General features: G+C 37.1%; 1 protein-coding gene across 1 annotated transcript in view; it reads left to right on the top strand.

The window, feature by feature from the left end:
* The window catches only part of HEATR5A (HEAT repeat containing 5A), a 111,441-nt gene that overhangs the window by 73,699 nt on the left and 20,125 nt on the right, over window positions 1–17,617 (top strand). Inside the window, exons 24-31 of the mRNA XM_080809056.1 lie at window positions 754–933; window positions 3,578–3,817; window positions 5,311–5,492; window positions 7,279–7,347; window positions 9,445–9,624; window positions 12,446–12,668; window positions 14,437–14,685; window positions 16,237–16,364. Of these exons, the coding sequence (XP_080665182.1) occupies window positions 754–933; window positions 3,578–3,817; window positions 5,311–5,492; window positions 7,279–7,347; window positions 9,445–9,624; window positions 12,446–12,668; window positions 14,437–14,685; window positions 16,237–16,364 (1,451 nt within the window). The remainder of the gene's footprint in view (window positions 1–753; window positions 934–3,577; window positions 3,818–5,310; window positions 5,493–7,278; window positions 7,348–9,444; window positions 9,625–12,445; window positions 12,669–14,436; window positions 14,686–16,236; window positions 16,365–17,617) is intronic.

The following is a 17,617-nucleotide window of genomic DNA, read 5'->3' as shown; positions in this document are numbered from 1 at the left end:
TCTAATACGTAATATTCTCCTGCATGACCACACATCATTTCCACACTTAATAAAATCAACACTGATTTAGTAACGATCATAAAATGTGCAGTTCTCACACAAATTTCCCCAGTTATCCAAAAAATATCCCTTGTAACTCCTTCCTGCCCTCCCTTACCACCACCCAAATTTAGGTTCTAGCCATGACTCACACATTGGTTGTTCTGTCTCTTTAGACCCCTAATCGGAAACATTCCCGCTGCCCCCTTCTGATCTTTTTTTTTAATTGAATTATAGTTGACACACAGTGTTAATTTGTTTCAGGTGTACAGCATCATGATTCAACAAGTTTATATATTACGCTTTGCTCACCACAAGTGTAGTTCTCATCTGTCACCATACCATGCCATTAGAATACCACTGACATAGTCCCTATGCTGTACCTTTTATCCCAGCAGTGCCTCCTTATGGTCTTTAAAAGATAATTTCTCTTTCAAAATAGTGTAGTAGTAGCATAATCTTCAGAATCTAAATGCTTTCAGAAATGCTAAATAAGCTAAATTTTCAAGAGAAAATGTATTTGTTCTTTTGGCATTTCCAGAATTAGAGGAAGTAGTTGCTAGACCAAGGCTTATGTTTCTCCTTTGAGGTGCTTTATTACATTGCAATGAGAATATTTGCATGTAGTATTTTAATAACTTTTGAATATGTGTGCTTCTCATATTGCAGTTTTGTTTTCTGTATTACTTAGATCATCGATTTTCTTCTTGTCAGATGCTAACATCAGAGAAGTGGGCCTTGAAGGGGCATTATTGACCTTACTAGATAAAGAGACAGATCAGAAGTTATGTCATGATATCAAAGAGACTTTAAATCATATGCTTACATCTGTGGCAGTGGATAAGCTCTCCTTCTGGTTAAAGCTTTGTAAAGATGTACTTGCTGCATCAGCTGGTAAGTATTGGTGGTTACCATTTAAAATAAAATTGAAAATGAAAATGTTCTCTATATAATTATTTGCTGGTGATAGTTCATCAGTTTTGTCTGAATATTTGTATTGTAATTGCTTGTTGCTTTTTTCAAGTGAAGATTTTAGTGTTTATATCTAACACTTAAGCCTATGTTTTTCTTATTCTTCTCATTATCTTTTATGACTTCCCTGTATAAAACAAACTAAAAAGCAGTTGTTTGTACCATGAAAGTGATGTCATGACTTTGAGTGGCCCCATCATTTGTTTTCATATGTACAGTTTTTTAAAAGATCTTATTTATTTGACAGAGCAATAAGCAGGGGGAGCCGCAGAGGGAGAAGGAGCCCCATGTGGGGCTCAATCCCAGGACCCCAAGATCATGACCTGAGCTGAAGGCAGATGCTTAACCAACTGAGCCACCCAGGTGCCCCCATACATATATAATATTTGAAGGACTGCATCAAATCAGCTTAATAGAAAAATTATCAGAATTTGCAACATTTTGAGCAAGCAAGTTTCTATACATTCAATAATGCTGATTTCAAACAGGGTTAGAAAACAGTGTTATTTCCCTATTTTCTTTCTCAGTATAAGATAATTGTTAGTGAGAAAGTATATTAGAATCTTTCAAATTTTTATCTGTGGAGTAAGAAGATAAATGAGATAAAGAAAGGAGACAAATCAGTTCTGTTCCAGGTGCTATACATTCTTTGTCTGATTTAATCCTTTAGCCATCCAATGAGTAGGCAGTATTATTCTATTTTACACAAGAGAAAACAAGACTTGGAAAGGTTAGGTAATTGATCCAAAGACACACACAGTTGGATTCAGACCTTTCCCTGCATGACTTTAAAATCCAGCTTCCAGGATGCTTGCATGGTTCAGTCAGTTAAGTGTCCCACTCTTGATTTCTGTTCAAGTCATGAGCTCAGGGTTGTGAGATCAAACCTTGCATTAGGCTCCGTACTCAGCACACTTTTCTTGATCCTTTCCTCTGTTCTTCCCCCTGCTCATTTTCTCTCTCTTGTTGTCAAATAAATAAATAAAATCTTTAAAGTGAAATAATAAAATCCAGCTTTGTGTTTCAGTAGCTCTTAAACTCAGTTACTCAAGCCTCATAAGTTAATGTGTTGTCTGAATTATGTGAAAGGAAAAAAGATATTTAAAAAAGAATTTTTTTTTCTTTTACATTCTTCACTGTCTACCTTGGTCCTGTTCCCTTCCAGTGATTTATATCTGCTCTTTTAAGTACTGTGCTCTGCATGTTTTCCATCCCCACTCCTTGAGAACTTACAAGGACTTCTCCTTTGACAGAAAATCTGTATGTGCTTTGATAGATAGGTTGATTACACTTTTCTGGTGTCTCACCTTTTTTTTTTTTTTTAAACATTCATACTCCTTGAGCTTACTTGCTCAATTTTATTTCAGCATTTGATCTTTTTCTTTTTTAGTTTGGCTGCATCCCTTCTTAGGAAAACTTGCATTTCAGGCTTTGTTGGCTTACTTCGTCTTAAGACTTTGCCATAATTTTGTGACATCTTTGCTCTAACAGATTCAAAATATGTTGACATACAAGATAATTTAAGGAAAAAAATGTTGCTTTTTTAAGCGTTAGTTCCATTTTAAGTCGAGCTAAACAAAGTTAATAAATTAACAGTTAATATAAATAGGAAATGGGGCACCTGGACAGCTCAGTGTGTTGAGCATCCAACTTTTGATTTCAGTTCAGTTCATGAGTCTCAGGGTCCTGAGATACAGCCCTGCGTTGGATTCTGTGCTGCTGACTGAGCACAGAGCCTGCTTGGGATTCTCTCTTTCCTTCTGTCCCTCCCCCATGCTTGCATGTGTACACGCACACACTCTCTCTCTCACTCTCTCTAAGAAAAGAATAATAATGATTCATTCCTCACAGTCTCTGGCCATTATAATAATATGAGACTATAAATGACAGCAATGGGTCTATCCTAAGAAAAATATTTTCAGACATTTTCAGATGGGTTCAGGAACCTTAAATCTGTTCAAGATCCTAGTGTTAAAACAGCCTCCCTAGGGGGAGCCTGGGTGGCTCAGTGGGTTAAGCCTCTGCCTTTGGCTCAGGTCATGATCCCAGGGTCCTGGGATCGAGCCCCAAATCGGGCTCTCTGCTCAGCAGGGAGCCTGCTTCCCTCTCTCTCTGCCTGCCTCTCTGCCTCCTTGTGATCTCTGTCTGTCAAGTAAATAAATAAAATCTTTAAAAAAAAAAAAAAAAAACAGCCTCCCTAGTGCAGTCTACCATGCTCCATACCAGAGAATGTTGAGCTTCCTTAAGCATAACTCTCTACATACAACAGACTGATAATTGTCCTAGTATTTAGTATCTTGTCTGTAGTATCATGTTTGGTTTTTCACTGGGACTATAATTGAACAACTTTGTCATTTTGACCTGGAACGTTTCTTAGAGCATTTCTTTAAACACCGCTGTTGTCTGTAGGTATTAGATGTGATCATTTTACATTTTACGTGATTATTTTACATTGTTAAAGATGTATGATTGATCAACAAATAGTGTGAATTTGAAGTCATTTGTGTTCCTTTGTAAATGTATCTTACATTTGATTTTAATTACATGTATTCTCCCTTGGTAAAAGATTTTACAACTGTAACTTGTGTGGATACAATGCAAGAAGAAGAAGGAGATAAAGGGGATGATGCCTCAGTTCTGACCACCAGAAATGACGACAAATCATATCCATTTACCAATCCCCGTTGGGCTACTAGAGTCTTTGCTGCCGAATGTGTCTGTAGGATAATTAACCAGTGTGAGAATGCACACAGCGCACATTTTGACATTGCTTTAGCACAAGAAATGAGAAAAAGGGATTCAAGAAGTAAGTAGCATAAAAATGAAAAGACCAAAGGATATCCATAGAAATGCTGCTTATGTTTTTAATATTAATTAAAGAAGTAAAACTAGAAAGTAGTTTGTATTCTTCCAAATCAGTTATGAAATTTGACTATAATATTTGTATAAGCTATAAAGCTAGCATAGTTTTAATGTTTATACACATTTCAGTGATTTAGCTTCTTAAATTGTCATTCACATTTGTTTAATTGACTTGTGCATGACTTAAATTTATAGAAAATAATCATGTTCTTGAGTAGTACATGTATAATCACAACTCACAGTAATTTTGCTTATAGATTATTTTAGTTTTGTGAATATTACCCAGAAAACATTAGAGCCTATCACAATGTAAAGTAAACCTGCTTGCAAGGCCATTTTGACCTTTTATTCTTGAGTTTTATTGTTTGTGTCTAAAGGGGGTATGTGTACATGCTATGGCTTGATGTCTAATTTTCAAAATTTACTTAAGCACATTAAATTCAAAGACACAGTGCATGTATCTAAATGCTATAGATAAATTTTTTACCAAACAAAAAGATTATGTAGCAAAATGTTGCTATTGCCAGTGTGGGAATATGAATTAGGTATCTCTGTTTTAATGATTTTTCAAGCAGGTGTTTACTGAATCTCATTATTTGTGATAAGCACCATTCTAGATACTGATGGGTAAAAAATTAGTATATCATGGATGCTTACTGATTCCTTTCTTCCCAATTAAAATTGTAAGTGGCACTAAGATGAGTTGGTTTCTTCATTGTGATCTGTAACATTCTTATTAAAACTAGTCCCAGGTTTATTTTAAGTAAAGATTAGTTGTACCCCTGAACATTTTATTGTTGGAATATTGTTAAGTGATTGTCCTATGTCTCTCCCCAGTAGAATTATTATACCAAAGAATGAATTGTAGGAATGAAAGGAATTCTCATTTATAATTTTATAGCTACAAATATTTTTTATATTCCTATCATTTGTATGTGTACTAAGACATACAGAAATAATATAATCTAGTCCATATAAAGAACCACATAAAACTATGTTTTGCAAAAGGAACATTTAAGTCTTTTCAGCTTCAACTTGACATAATTACTGTTATGCCATTTAATTACTGCCTAATTCATCAAAACCCAAAGTTTCCTAAATACCTTCTAACATGCTTTTATCAGAAAGTCTGAAAAAAGTTTTTATTGAAGGTACTGTTAGCACTCCTTTAAAGGATGCTAATTTTGTGTCTGGTTTTTTAAAGCTGCGTAATTGTTTGCCTTGGGAGTTTTTTGTGTGTGATCATTTGCAGTAGTGCAGCAAATCCAGCTTTGAGGTCTGTATTTAACAAACAGTACAGCAAAATAGTAAATCAAATCAGAGGTATTTAAGAAAGTCTAGAAAAGTCTGAAATTATAAGGAAAAGAAATGATCACTTAATGTAAATCTTAGTTTCAATGTATGCTTTTTCTTGATTAGATTTGTTTAATCTTGTAGATGACTTTTTGGTGCTACATCTTGCTGACTTAATTCGCATGGCCTTTATGGCTGCCACGGATCACAGTGACCAGCTCCGTCTTTCTGGCCTTGAAACACTGTTAGTTGTTATTCGGCGATTTGCATCTATTCCAGAACCAGAGTTTCCAGGTCATGTGATTCTGGAACAGTATCAAGCCAATGTAAGCACTTTCTGTTAGAGAATTTTATTTTTAAACACCTGGGATTAAAACAAAACAAAACAAAAAAGAACACCCGGGATAAAAGTCTGTGAAACTAACTGGCATTCACTTTTTAAAATGTAAATGAGTATATGTCTCTGCTAATATATCACCCATATAATCAGTTTATAGAAAATTATGTTTGAAGAAGAAATCTTAAGTAAAAACAAAGTGGTACATAAAACAGGTCCTTTGTAAGGTTACAGGTTAATAATTAAAACCTTCTTGGTAATTTGGGGATAAAGAACATTGCTAATTAAAATCTTTACAAAATATCTGAATATTAAGATAACACAAAATCATTACTTAATATTCCATTTAGGCTGTGTGCATGTTTTATCTTAAAATCATCACTCCTAGAATAAATGTAACCTTTTTTTTTCTCAGCTTAGAAAAGAATTCAGGCTCCTATTACTGATTCTGTAATCTTTTTAACTGATGTTTCACTGGCGCATTGAGCAATGTAGGAAGAACAAGGAAGATAACAGAATCATCACATGTAATCCTCCAGCATCATTCATCCTTTCCTACCTCTCCTTATGATTCAGAGGCAGCTTCTGTCAGTTAGCAGTTAGGGAGACAGGAGGAGTTCACCGGTTAGTTAGCTTTCTCCATCAGATTTTCCTAGCGGGAAATGTTCATGTATGCTCTGGGAGAAAACAAAAGGAAGGAATAGGAGTTACGTAGAACTACCATATTAGAATGAAATATTACAATTCAGCTTAAGGGCAGCTGTCTTATATTTTTAGCCCTCGTAAAATTGCAAATGAGGGGTGCCTACCTGACTCAGCTGGTAAAGCATGAGCCTCTTGATCTCAGGGTTGAGTTCAAGCCCTACATTGGGTGTAGAACTTTCTTTAAAAAAATTGCAAATGAGGGGCGCCTGGGTGGCTCAGTGGGTTAAAACCTCTGTCTTCGGCTCAGGTCATGATCCCAGGGTCCTGGGATCGAGCCCCACGTTGGGCTCTCTGCTCAGCAGGGAGCCTGCTTCCACCTCTCTCTCTCTCTCTGCCTGCCTCTCTGCCTCCTTGTGATCTCTGCCTGTCAAATAAATAAATAAAATCTTTAAAAAAAAATTGCAAATGATAGAAATATAATTACAGCTCACTTAAGCTGAAAAGGAGAGTTGTTTTCAAGAATCTCAGTTGTGGGGTACCTGGGTGGCTCAGTGGGTTAAGCCTCTGTCTTCGGCTCGGGTCATGATCCCAGGGTCCTGGGATCGAGCTCCTGCATCGGGCTCTGCTCTGAAGGGAGCCTGCTTCCTCCTCTCTCTCTGCCTGCCTCTTTGCCTACTTGGGATCTCTGTCTGTCAAATAAATTTAAAAAAAAAAAATCTTAAAAAAAAAAAAAGAATTTCAGTTGGTTCTGCTTTCTTTTCTACATTGGCTTTATTCTCGAGTTTGCTCTAACTATTATCAAGATGGCTCTTAGCACCCAGTCTTAAAAAGAGATGGTACTTCTGTGCCGGTACTCCCAGCAGACATCTTTAGGAGACCTTGGGTCCCTGGAGTCAGGCAGTGCTGTCAGCTCCTTAACAACAACATGGGCAAAAAGTGGGTGAAAGAGAAGGTTCTCCAAAGGAAAAATGAGGTGCTCCTATCTAAAAGAAGATACATTGAACAGGCAGAAACAGCAGGGATCTGGAATACCTATTATAAACAAATAATTTTAAAATAATACTCGAAAGAGAAAGAGTTTGTGCTAACTTACTTATTGATGCTTGATATTTCATATCATTTATTGCCAGGTAGGAGCGGCACTTAGGCCAGCCTTCACTTCAGAGACGCCACCTGATGTCACTGCCAAAGCATGTCAGGTAAATGGTTAAAAAGACAAAGATTGGATGCCTGGGTGGCTCAGTCGTTTAAGTATCTGCCTTCAGCTCAGGTCATGATCCCAGGGTCCTGAGATCGAGTGTAGCGTCAGGCTCCCTGCTCCACAGGGAGTCTGCATTTCCCTCTGCCCCTTCTCCCACTTGTTCGCTCAATCTTTTCCAATCTCTCTAATAAATAAAATCTTTATTAATTAATTAAACAAAGTTTAAAAAGTAAAACCCTCTCTTAGGAGGCAATTCTTCAGTTAATATTTGATACTAGGTGTTCTACATTATAGTTGTCTAACCATTAATCTCAGCTGTTCCTTTTCCTTTACTTTTAAATTTAGAGAATTTTCCCTTCCTTTCATGTAGCTACATGGTAATCTATTTTTGGATATGTCATAATTTATTTAACCAGTGATGGATGTATGGTTTTTTTTTATCTTTTGCTATTAGAAAGATTGCTGCAGTAAATGAATTTCCGTACAGGTCACTTTACTGGGTACAAGTGTATTTGTGAGGTAAATTCTGCAAGATTGAATTTCTGGTTTAAAGAATATATTGTTGGGGTTTATCAATTTAAACTCCTCCCAGCATTGTATGCAAATACCTGTTGTCCCACAGTCTTAACAACACTGTAAGTTGTCAAACTTTTAGGTGTTTGTCTATATGATGGGATGAAAAGGGTATCTTCGAATAGTTTAGTTTTAGATTTATGTTTCAAGTAAGACTGAGCATTTTTTCATGTATCTAAGCCATTATAATATCTAATTGTTCCGTTTTTAAAGATTTTATTTATTTGAGAGAAAGAACACAAGTGATCATGAGCAGGGGGAAGGGAGGGCAGAGGGAGAGGGAGAAGCAGACTCCCCACTTAGTGGTGAACCCTACATGGGGTCAGTCTCAGGACACTGAGATCATGACCTGAACCCGAGTCAGAAGCTTAACCCACTGAGCCACCCAGATGCCCATAAGAGCCACTATAATAGATAATTTTAAAGTTATTTTTTTAGGATTGATTGTCAGGCACTCAGTATCCAACCCTAAATGACCTGCAAAAATTAAAAGCAGAACTGGCTTGAATTGAATTATTTATAAACATAATGGAATAAACTAAATTTAGTCTGTTCTTTCAACTTTATTTTATTCACTTGTATCTAGGATATGTTTGGTACCTTGAATATTCAAAGAACTGTATTAAATGTTGTACCTAAGGCACCTGGGTGGAACAGTTTGTTAAGCATCCAGCTGTTGGTTTTGGCTCCAGTCATGATTCATGATTCAGGGTCATGAGACTGAGCCATACTTCAGCCGCTGCACTCAGCATGGAGTCTGCTTAAGACTCTCTCTCCCTCTCCCCGCCCCCATGCACTCTCTCTTGCTCTCTCTCTCAAATAAATAAATAAATGTGCTGAATCTCTGATTTATTATCACTTCATTATTTGTGTTCTTGCTTTTAAGACATTAAAATCTTGTGAAATGAGACAGGAACTGAATAAATAGAGGAAGAGGAAAAATTAATTTTCTCTAGAAAAAGAAATACTGTGACATCCAAGAAAACCAAACAGCCTCCGATAATTTAGCAAACTGTTTGCTTTGGAGAATTATTAATGATGCTTTGTTTTAAAATACTTTCAATATCTTATTTTCAAAATAAAATCTTCATTGGGGTTTTTTTTTTTTCTTCATTGGGGTTTTAAATGTTAAGTTCTTTATCTTTCAACAGTCAAACTAATTAACCATACAGTCTCTGCTTTTAAAATAGTAATATGAAATAAGATTGAAGATTTAATTCAAATATTAATCCAAACATTTATGAAAGTGGTACCTTTCATGGCTTCATTTCTCCGTATTAATAACATCTGAAACTCTTTGATTTTTATACTTAGTAGCACTGGTTTCCTTGCTCAACCGTAGACTTCATTCCCTTTTGAAATGCTGGCTTTTGACTGGCATTATCAGGAGCATCTATTGGGTTTCCTGAGAAGAAGATGATTTCAGTGTCTAGATTCCTGAGATATGGTTAGCTCTGCTGAGCTCACAAAGGGGAGGTATCTATAATTTTTAGATGTAACTTTTGATGTTCTTAAAAACCAGGTTTGCAGTGCTTGGATAGCAAGTGGAGTTGTCAGTGACCTTAATGATCTCCGGAGAGTCCATCAGTTGCTTGTTTCATCATTAACAAAAATACAGGCTGGAAAAGAGGCTCTGAGTCACTTATATAATGAAAGTGCTTCTACTATGGAGATCTTAGCCGTGCTGAAAGCCTGGGCAGAGGTTAGTGCTTCTCCATTTATAACTGGAATTTTATTTTATTTTATTTTATTTTATTTTTGAGATTTTATTTATTTATTTGACAGACAGAGATCACAAGTAGGCAGAGTGGCAGGCAGAGAGAGAGAGAGGAGGAAGCAGGCTCCTCCGCTGAGCAGAGCCTGATTCGGGGCTCAATCCCAGGACCCTGGGATCATGACCCAAGCCGAAGGCAGAGGCTTTAACCCACTGAGCCACCCAGGTGGCCCTCCTGGAACTTTAGAAGTTGTTAATAAATACCATAGGCTATAAACTGAAATTAACTACTTAAAACAGAACTAAGTCTGTTTTTAAGGTTAGCAAAAAGACTTTCAATGTGAGATTTCTTTGTATGCTCATTGATTTTTTTTTTAAGATTTTATTTATTTATTTATTTGATAGAGCAATAGAGAGAGAAAGCACTAGTAGGCTGAGCAGCAGGCAGAGGGAGAGGGAGAAGCAGGTTCTCCACTGAGCAGGGAGCCCAATGTGGGGCTTGATCCCAGGACCCTGGGATCATGACCTGAGCTGAAGGCAGCGACTTAACACTGAGCCACCCAAGCGCCCCCTGATTTTTTTTTTTTTTTTTTTTTTGTAGCCAAGCATTCTATAATATTCTTTCCTGTCTGTTATCTGCTACTTTAAGCAGGGGCAGCCATGAGCCAGAGAGACTAACCAGAAATCAACTTTTATTGAAATCTGAATTTTGGAAATGTGGGTTTGCTTGTATGTTCTCTCAGTTCTGTATACATACTTGAGTGTTTTTTCCAGCGTTCTTTCATAGAATGGCTTTTGAATGTTAAATAATAGTTATTTCCTTTTCCAAAATTAATGAAATATTATAGGGAAATGATTAACTTTATCTACTTTTCTAATCAGGAAAAGTTTACTTTGAGAATGTAAACATATATGAAAGTAGAATAATATAATGCATTCATATATACCCACTTTGGGGCTTTGACAGTTCCCACACTTGGCCACCCTCAGTTCATATATCATTTTAATAAAGATATATAGTCTCAAATTGCAACTGAGAAAATTAACCAATATGTAAGAAAGCATTTCCTTCATTAAAGCAAATTAAAACCTGAAGATTAGAGTCTATTTTTGCCACTACTTGGGTTTGACCAACCTTGGTTAGAAAGTAGTTCTGGGGGCACCTGGGTGGCTCAGTTGGTTAAGCGACTGCCTTTTGCTCGAGTCATGATCCTGGAGTCCCAGGATCAAGTCCTGAATAGGGCTCCCTGCTTGGCGGCGAGTCTGCTTCTCCCTCTGACCCTCCCCTTTCTCATGCGCACACACGCATGTGCTCTCTCCCTCTCTCATTCTCATTTTCTCTCTCTCTCTCAAATAAATAGAATCTTTAAAAAAAAAAAAAAAAGGAAGTAGTTCTGCCTAGATTTAATAGCTGGAACTAATGATCTTCAATAGTCAACTTTGTATGCTTTTAAACATTTGCTTTTAGTAAACAAATTTTCTAATCTCTGTAACCAATTTTGTAAATAATTCTCTACTTATATAGTGTTCTTTTCATTTGAATCTCTGGGCTCTTCCTTAAGACTGACCAACAGCGGGGCGCCTGGGTGGCTCAGTGGGTTAAAGCCTCTGTCTTCGGCTCAGGTCATGATCCCAGGGTCCTGGGATCGAGCCCCACATCGGGCTCTCTGCTCAGCGGGGAGCCTGCTTCCTCCTCTCTCTGCCTGCCTCTCTGCCTTCTTGTGATCTCTGTCTTCAAATAAATAAATAAAATCTTTAAAAAAAAAAAAAAAAAAAGGACTGACCAACAGGTTGTGTGTAATTGAGGTCCATAATCTGCTTTCTAAAATTCCTTAGAGCCAGATTTATTTGGAATTCAGAATTTGGGGAATTTTTGAAAAGTAATACAGTACATATTCGGGGCGCCTGGGTGGCTCAGTCGTTAGGCATCTGCCTTTGACTCAGGTCGTAATCTCAGAGTCCTGGGATTGAGCCCTGCATCTGGCTCCCTGCTCAGCAGGAAGCCTGCTTCTCCCCCTCCCACTCCCCGTGGTTGTGGTCCCTCTCTCGATGTCTCTCTCTCTCTGTCAAATGAATGAATAAAATCTCTTAAAAAAAAAAAAAAAAGGTAATACAGTGCATATTCCAGGTATCCTTCCAGGAAATTGCAGCAATACTGTAGAATCTGTAATTAATATATCTGTAGTAAAATGTTTGAATATTCACACTATGTTGAACAGAGACATAAAACGCCTCATATAAATTCAGTCAAGTTTGCCACCAGATTATAATTACTTTTCAGTGTTTTTTGGATATTAGAGTGTAGATAGAGGGGTAGTACATGCTATATTCTGTGTTGAATACTTTCACATGCTATAGTCCTATAAACAGTCCATGTTCAATCTGTTTATGTAAACTTTTTGTAGTGATTTGGTAGTAACTTGGAAAGAAAATAGTTTCCATATTTTAGCTTACTGCAGTTCAGAAGTGGGCACCTGAATCCATATGTTGAGGTGGATTATAGGGCTATAGCTAAGCTTAGTGAGAAGAATGTTGTGATCATGTAGTTATTGCTGTCAAGGGATATAAAAGTGCAGAATGGCAGCATATTTGTCAAGTATTTACTCTCCATAATGCATCTCATTATACATTATGTTTGTCTGCCCCAGTTTGTCTGTGTGGTTATATGGGTATGTAACCTTCCTGGTATCAGAGTGCATTTGGAGTCCATTATGCTCAAAGGTGAAGTCTATCTCCTCGGCAAGATAAAAATATAGCACCTTATTAATGGGTACAAGATCTTCCTATTTACAAATTATCCCTATAACAGGTCTACATAATTGCTGTAGAAAGACATAAAAGTCACAGACAGCCTTTGAAGACTACCACTTATTCAGAAGACAGTGTCAGAAATGAGTCATATTCGTCAGATGGCCTGCTTGACTTAGTCCACGCAGACCTGGGCACACTGAGTAGGCTCTGGCTTGCTGCGCTTCAGGATTTTGCTCTCTTAACGTTGCCTTCAGAATTTGCTTCCCAACTTCCTGTTGAAGGTAAGAAGTTGTAAAATATGTACATAATTCCTAGAGTGACAATCATTAACTTTTCAAAATTTATGTTTTTGCAAGTAATTTCCATTTATAGATTAAGCATGTGAGAATTGCTTCAGGGTAAATACCCTGAAGTTTACCTGCTAGGTAATAAGACATGCACATCTTACCTCACAGGGTACTGCCAAATTGTTCTCCAAGCAGTTGTAACAACTTAGATGCCCACCAACAGCATGTTTCTGTTTCACTAGATTTTCTACCATTATGTGTTGTTGTACTTAATAATTTCTATCCATTAGGTAGATATGAAATAGTTTTTCATTGTTTTATTTTGTTATTTTGTTGATTGAAACCCTTTTTACCTGGGTTTATGGGCTAAGTTTCTTCCATCAGTCACCTACTCGTAATCCTTGTCCATTTTCTACTTGGTATTTGTCATGATTTTACTGATTTGTTAATCCCTTATCTAATTTTAGTATTCTTTTTTGTTTTTTGTTTAAAAGATTTTATTTATTTAAAAGAGAGATCACAAGTAGGCAGAGAGGCAGGCAGAGAGAGGAGGGAGAAGCAGGCTCCCCGCTGAGCAGAGAGCCCAATGCGGAGCTTGATCCCAGGACCCTGAAATAATGATCTGAGCTGAAGGCAGAGGCTTAACCCACTGAGCCACCCAGGTGCCCCAGTATTCTTCTTTTGTGATTGTGTGTCTCCCAAGTCTATAGCTTATAACTTTTATCTTTCTAAAATTAGTGTACTCATTCGTTTATGGTTTGTGGTTTTGTGTAATACCTGATAAGGTTTTTTTTGTTGTTATTGTTGTTTTTTTAAGATCATAAAAACCTAGAATCATTACAGTTTTATACTTTACAGTTTGGGCTTAGTTTAGCTAGATTTTGTGTGTGTGGAATGGGATAGGCATCTAATTTTGTTGTCAGTTATTAATCTGCATTTTATGGATTGGATATTTGGATAGCCATTTTTATTCATGTTATTCAAAAATGCTTTTTTTTTTTCTTTGATATGAATTTCAGGTCAGCCTGTCTGCTTCTATTAGAATTTTAACTGGAATTATACAGAGAGAGATAGGAGTGTCTAAAATACCTTTCAGTAGGGTGCCTGGGTGGCTCAGTGGGTTAAAGCCTCTGCCGTCAGCTCAGGTCATGATCTCAGGGTCCTGGGATCGAGCCCCACATCGGGCTGTCTGCTCAGCGGGGAGCCTGCTTCCTCCTCTCTCTCTCTCTGCTTGCCTCTCTGCCTACTTGCAATGTGTGTCTGTCAAATAAATAAATAAATAAAATCTTTAAAAATAAATAAATAAATAAAATACCTTTCAGTAGCATCAAAATGGAAATAAGTTGATTTATTGGCATGGTATGTCAGCTACTAGTGAATAACAAATACAGATCAACATAAGTTACTCTCAGAAACATAAAGTTAGGTGAAAAAACAAATTCAAAAAGGTTACATACAATATGGTGCCTTTAAACACAAAATAACACATATTATTTATGAATACAAACATCTGTTGTAGGAGTGAGTCACAGTAACTTGAGGAAAAGTGATTACAGAAGGAGGGATAAGAATTAATGGTATGGGGGCACCTGGGTGGCTTAGTGGGTATCAGTGTTTGTTTCAAACACACATCACGTCAATTCCTTAAAGGAACTTCTGGGATGATGCGAATGGTCTGTTAATCTTGTAACACAGAAGAGAGAAAATGTAATTGGAGCTAATCTCTTTTATTCCTCCTGAAACTGCTTCCACTTTCTTGTAGGTGGTGCTTTCTACACAGCAGAAACTAGTGAAAATGCAAAATTGCATTATTACAACTCCTGGGCACTTATCCTGCATGCTACAGCATTGTGGCTTACCAGCACAGGCTTTGTTGTTGCTGACCCGGATGAAGGAGCATCTCATCTCTCAAGACCTGTAACACCAACTTCCATGTGTCAAGGTTCATCATCTGGGGCAAGGGTAAAGTCCCCTGAGGATGTCTGCACTGATAGATTCCATCTTATTTTAGGTCAGTAAAAGAGCTAACAAGCTCCTAACCCTACAGAGTTTTTCTTGAGTCATGCCTTACTGCCCATCTTTCTTTGTTAGGTGTTAGTGATAAACTTGACATAACTGAGTAAACTTACATACATTTTACAAAAATGCAGATTTCTGGAATCCCATTACAAGCTGGCTTCAACATCATGTTGAATGAATTATAGAAATTATGAGACAATCCTAGTTTTTTCCACAGTTTTTTGAAGATTCGTGTGATGTCTATAAATTTTTTAGATTTCTTTCTCTCTATATTAAAAAATACCAATATACTGAAGATGAGGTCCACCTGCATGCCCCTCCCCCCAATCTCCTACCTGCGTCTCAAGGATTGCAAGGTTCAGAAAAGTATACTCAAAGGTACAAAATTGCAAGAAAATATTTAAGGTCAAGGAGATGAGATTTTTAGGTTACAAAGTTTAACCCATTCCTTGGCTTTCCTGGAACTTCATTTTTAAAGTGAAAAATCTTCCTAAAATAGAGTTTCTAGAATAAATGAAAGAAGTGTTTTTCATATTTTACCTAGTTCTTGGAAAACAACCCATTAGATCATCATCTATGAAGAAATTATTGATTAAATGAAATGTAAGCGTTACAAAGATAAATGATTAAATTAAGTAAGGTTTATGGTTCACAGAATTTCTGTTATTACTCCTTCTCAGGCCAGACATGACCACATTTCCTATATCCTTGAGTATATTAAACTTTGTTTCCATTTGCCTTGAGACAAGAGTTTTTTAAAAACAAACTTGCAGAATGAAGGATGGCAGTTACTATGAACATAGGCTGTGCAGTTTGACTACCTCAGTTCAAATTCTTGCAGTACACCATTGTAACTGAGCTTGAGCAAATTAAATAACTTAAGCTGTATGTGCTCATCTCCCTCTCAGAAAGAGGGTTAATAATACCATGGAGCATGGGACTTTTGATCTCAGGGTTGTTAAGTTCGAGCCCCATATTGGATGTTAAGATTACTTAAAAATAAAAATATAAAAAAAAATACCTCCTTCCTCAAGTATTGTGAGAATGAAATGAAATGGTATATGTAAAGATACAGTGCTTGATCCATGAGAATCACTCAATAAATTTTAGTAAGAATAAAGTTATAGAATTCTACATGTTGGGGCACCTGGCTGGCTCAGTTGGTAGAGCGATTCTTAATCTCAGGGTCATGAGTTAAAGCCCTGCGTGGGTCCTCCTTAAAAAAAAATTTTTTTTTAAATAAAAAACTCTCCACATTAAGTTCTCTATACAATTTTTTCTAATTTTTTGCATTTTTGAACTATTTCATAGCACCTATGCAGTAGTGCTCAAACCTGTTTGAGATTATTCTCTATGTACATGCGGATTTTAAAAACAACTAAGAGACTTGCTTTATTACTTAATAGTTTAGTCTTAAATGCAATGTGGTTTACTTTACCTTTTTGCTAAGCTTATTTGTATGTCTTTTCTAAGTATAAAATGAATTCCTTACTTCATAAACTAAGAATCTCAAAGAAGCCTCCTTTTTTTCTGTTTTCCACAGGAATCAGCGTGGAATTTCTATGTTCCTTACGCTCAGATGCAACCATGGAAAGCATTACTGCTTGTTTACATGCATTACAGGCCCTTCTAGATGTTCCTTGGCCCAGGTCTAAAATTGGCAGTGATCAGGTGATTTCTTGTTTTTTTGTTAGGCTTCTGTGGTTTTCAAGGAACAGAAATAATAACATGTTCAGGTTACTACAGCAAACAGAAAATGAACACAGAGAAGAAAAAGAAAACTAAACTGCTGTGTGACTTCATCTGTCAGAACTGGAATGCTGTCAGCAACCAGGCAGACCCAGGAGCAGTCATGCCTCTGACTGCCACTTTGTGTGTCTGCTTCTGCCACACTGATTTCTGCTGCTAACTACCACTCAGTGTAGCAGCTTTTCAGTCGAACTCTCAGCAATGAGGGGAAGGCACTGTATTGAAGTGGCCAGAAGAGTAGCTACTAGTTAAATGTAGAATTCCTTCTTTGTATTTTTCTGCTTCAGTGCGCCCTGTTCTTTGTATATATCTGTATCTTCTATTCCATTTCCCCAAGAGAGAATCTACTTGGTTTATGTAGTTATGTCTATTACAGAGTATTCCTGTTGGTTGAGTTCTCCTTCCTGGTTTTTAAAGACATTACTGGCTAGCCTATAGATGGTCAGACACTAATATCTTGACCCAGTCGTGACTGTGATAATAGGATCACTGTGAAAGCATGGCATTTCCTTTAACTTCTTTCCTAAGAACTACTGATTTTCTCTCTAGGTAGACTGTAATTTAACCTGTTAACACTTTTGTTTATTAGGTTTAAATTACTAAAGAGCATCTTCCCTGACTTGGATTATACTTGAATAAATTCTGAGCATTTTGTCTTGTTTATTTGGCATATTAAAACAAGCACGGGGCACCTGGGTGGCTCAGTGGGTTAAGCCGCTGCCTTTGGCTCAGGTCATGATCTCAGGGTCTTGGGATCGAGTCCCGCATCGGGCTCTCTGCTCAGCAGGGAGCCTGCTTGCCTCTCTCTCTCTCTGCCTGACTCTCTGTCTACTGTGATCTTTCTCTGTCAAATAAATGAATAAAAATATTTAAAAAAAAAAAAAAAAACAAGCACAATAATGACGGATTTTCTCTGTTATTTTCAGAGATGAAAGGAAGCTACCAGATTAAGCACTAGAAAAGCAGAAAATGAGAGACTGTTTGTCCAGTGCATTTTATTCTTTTATTTTTTTTTTAAGATTTTATTTATTTATTTGACAGACAGATTACAAGTAGGCAGAGAGGCAGGCACAGAGAGAAGGGAGGAAGCAGGCTCCCTGCTGAGCAGAGAGCCCAATGCGGGGCTCGATCCCGGGACGCTGGGATCATGACCCGAGCCGAAGGCAGCGGCTTTA

Source organism: Martes martes (assembly GCF_963455335.1).
Source record: "Martes martes genome assembly, chromosome: 7".
NCBI classification, from domain to species: domain Eukaryota; kingdom Metazoa; phylum Chordata; class Mammalia; order Carnivora; family Mustelidae; genus Martes; species Martes martes.
This window is presented reverse-complemented; position numbering and strand designations above follow the sequence as displayed.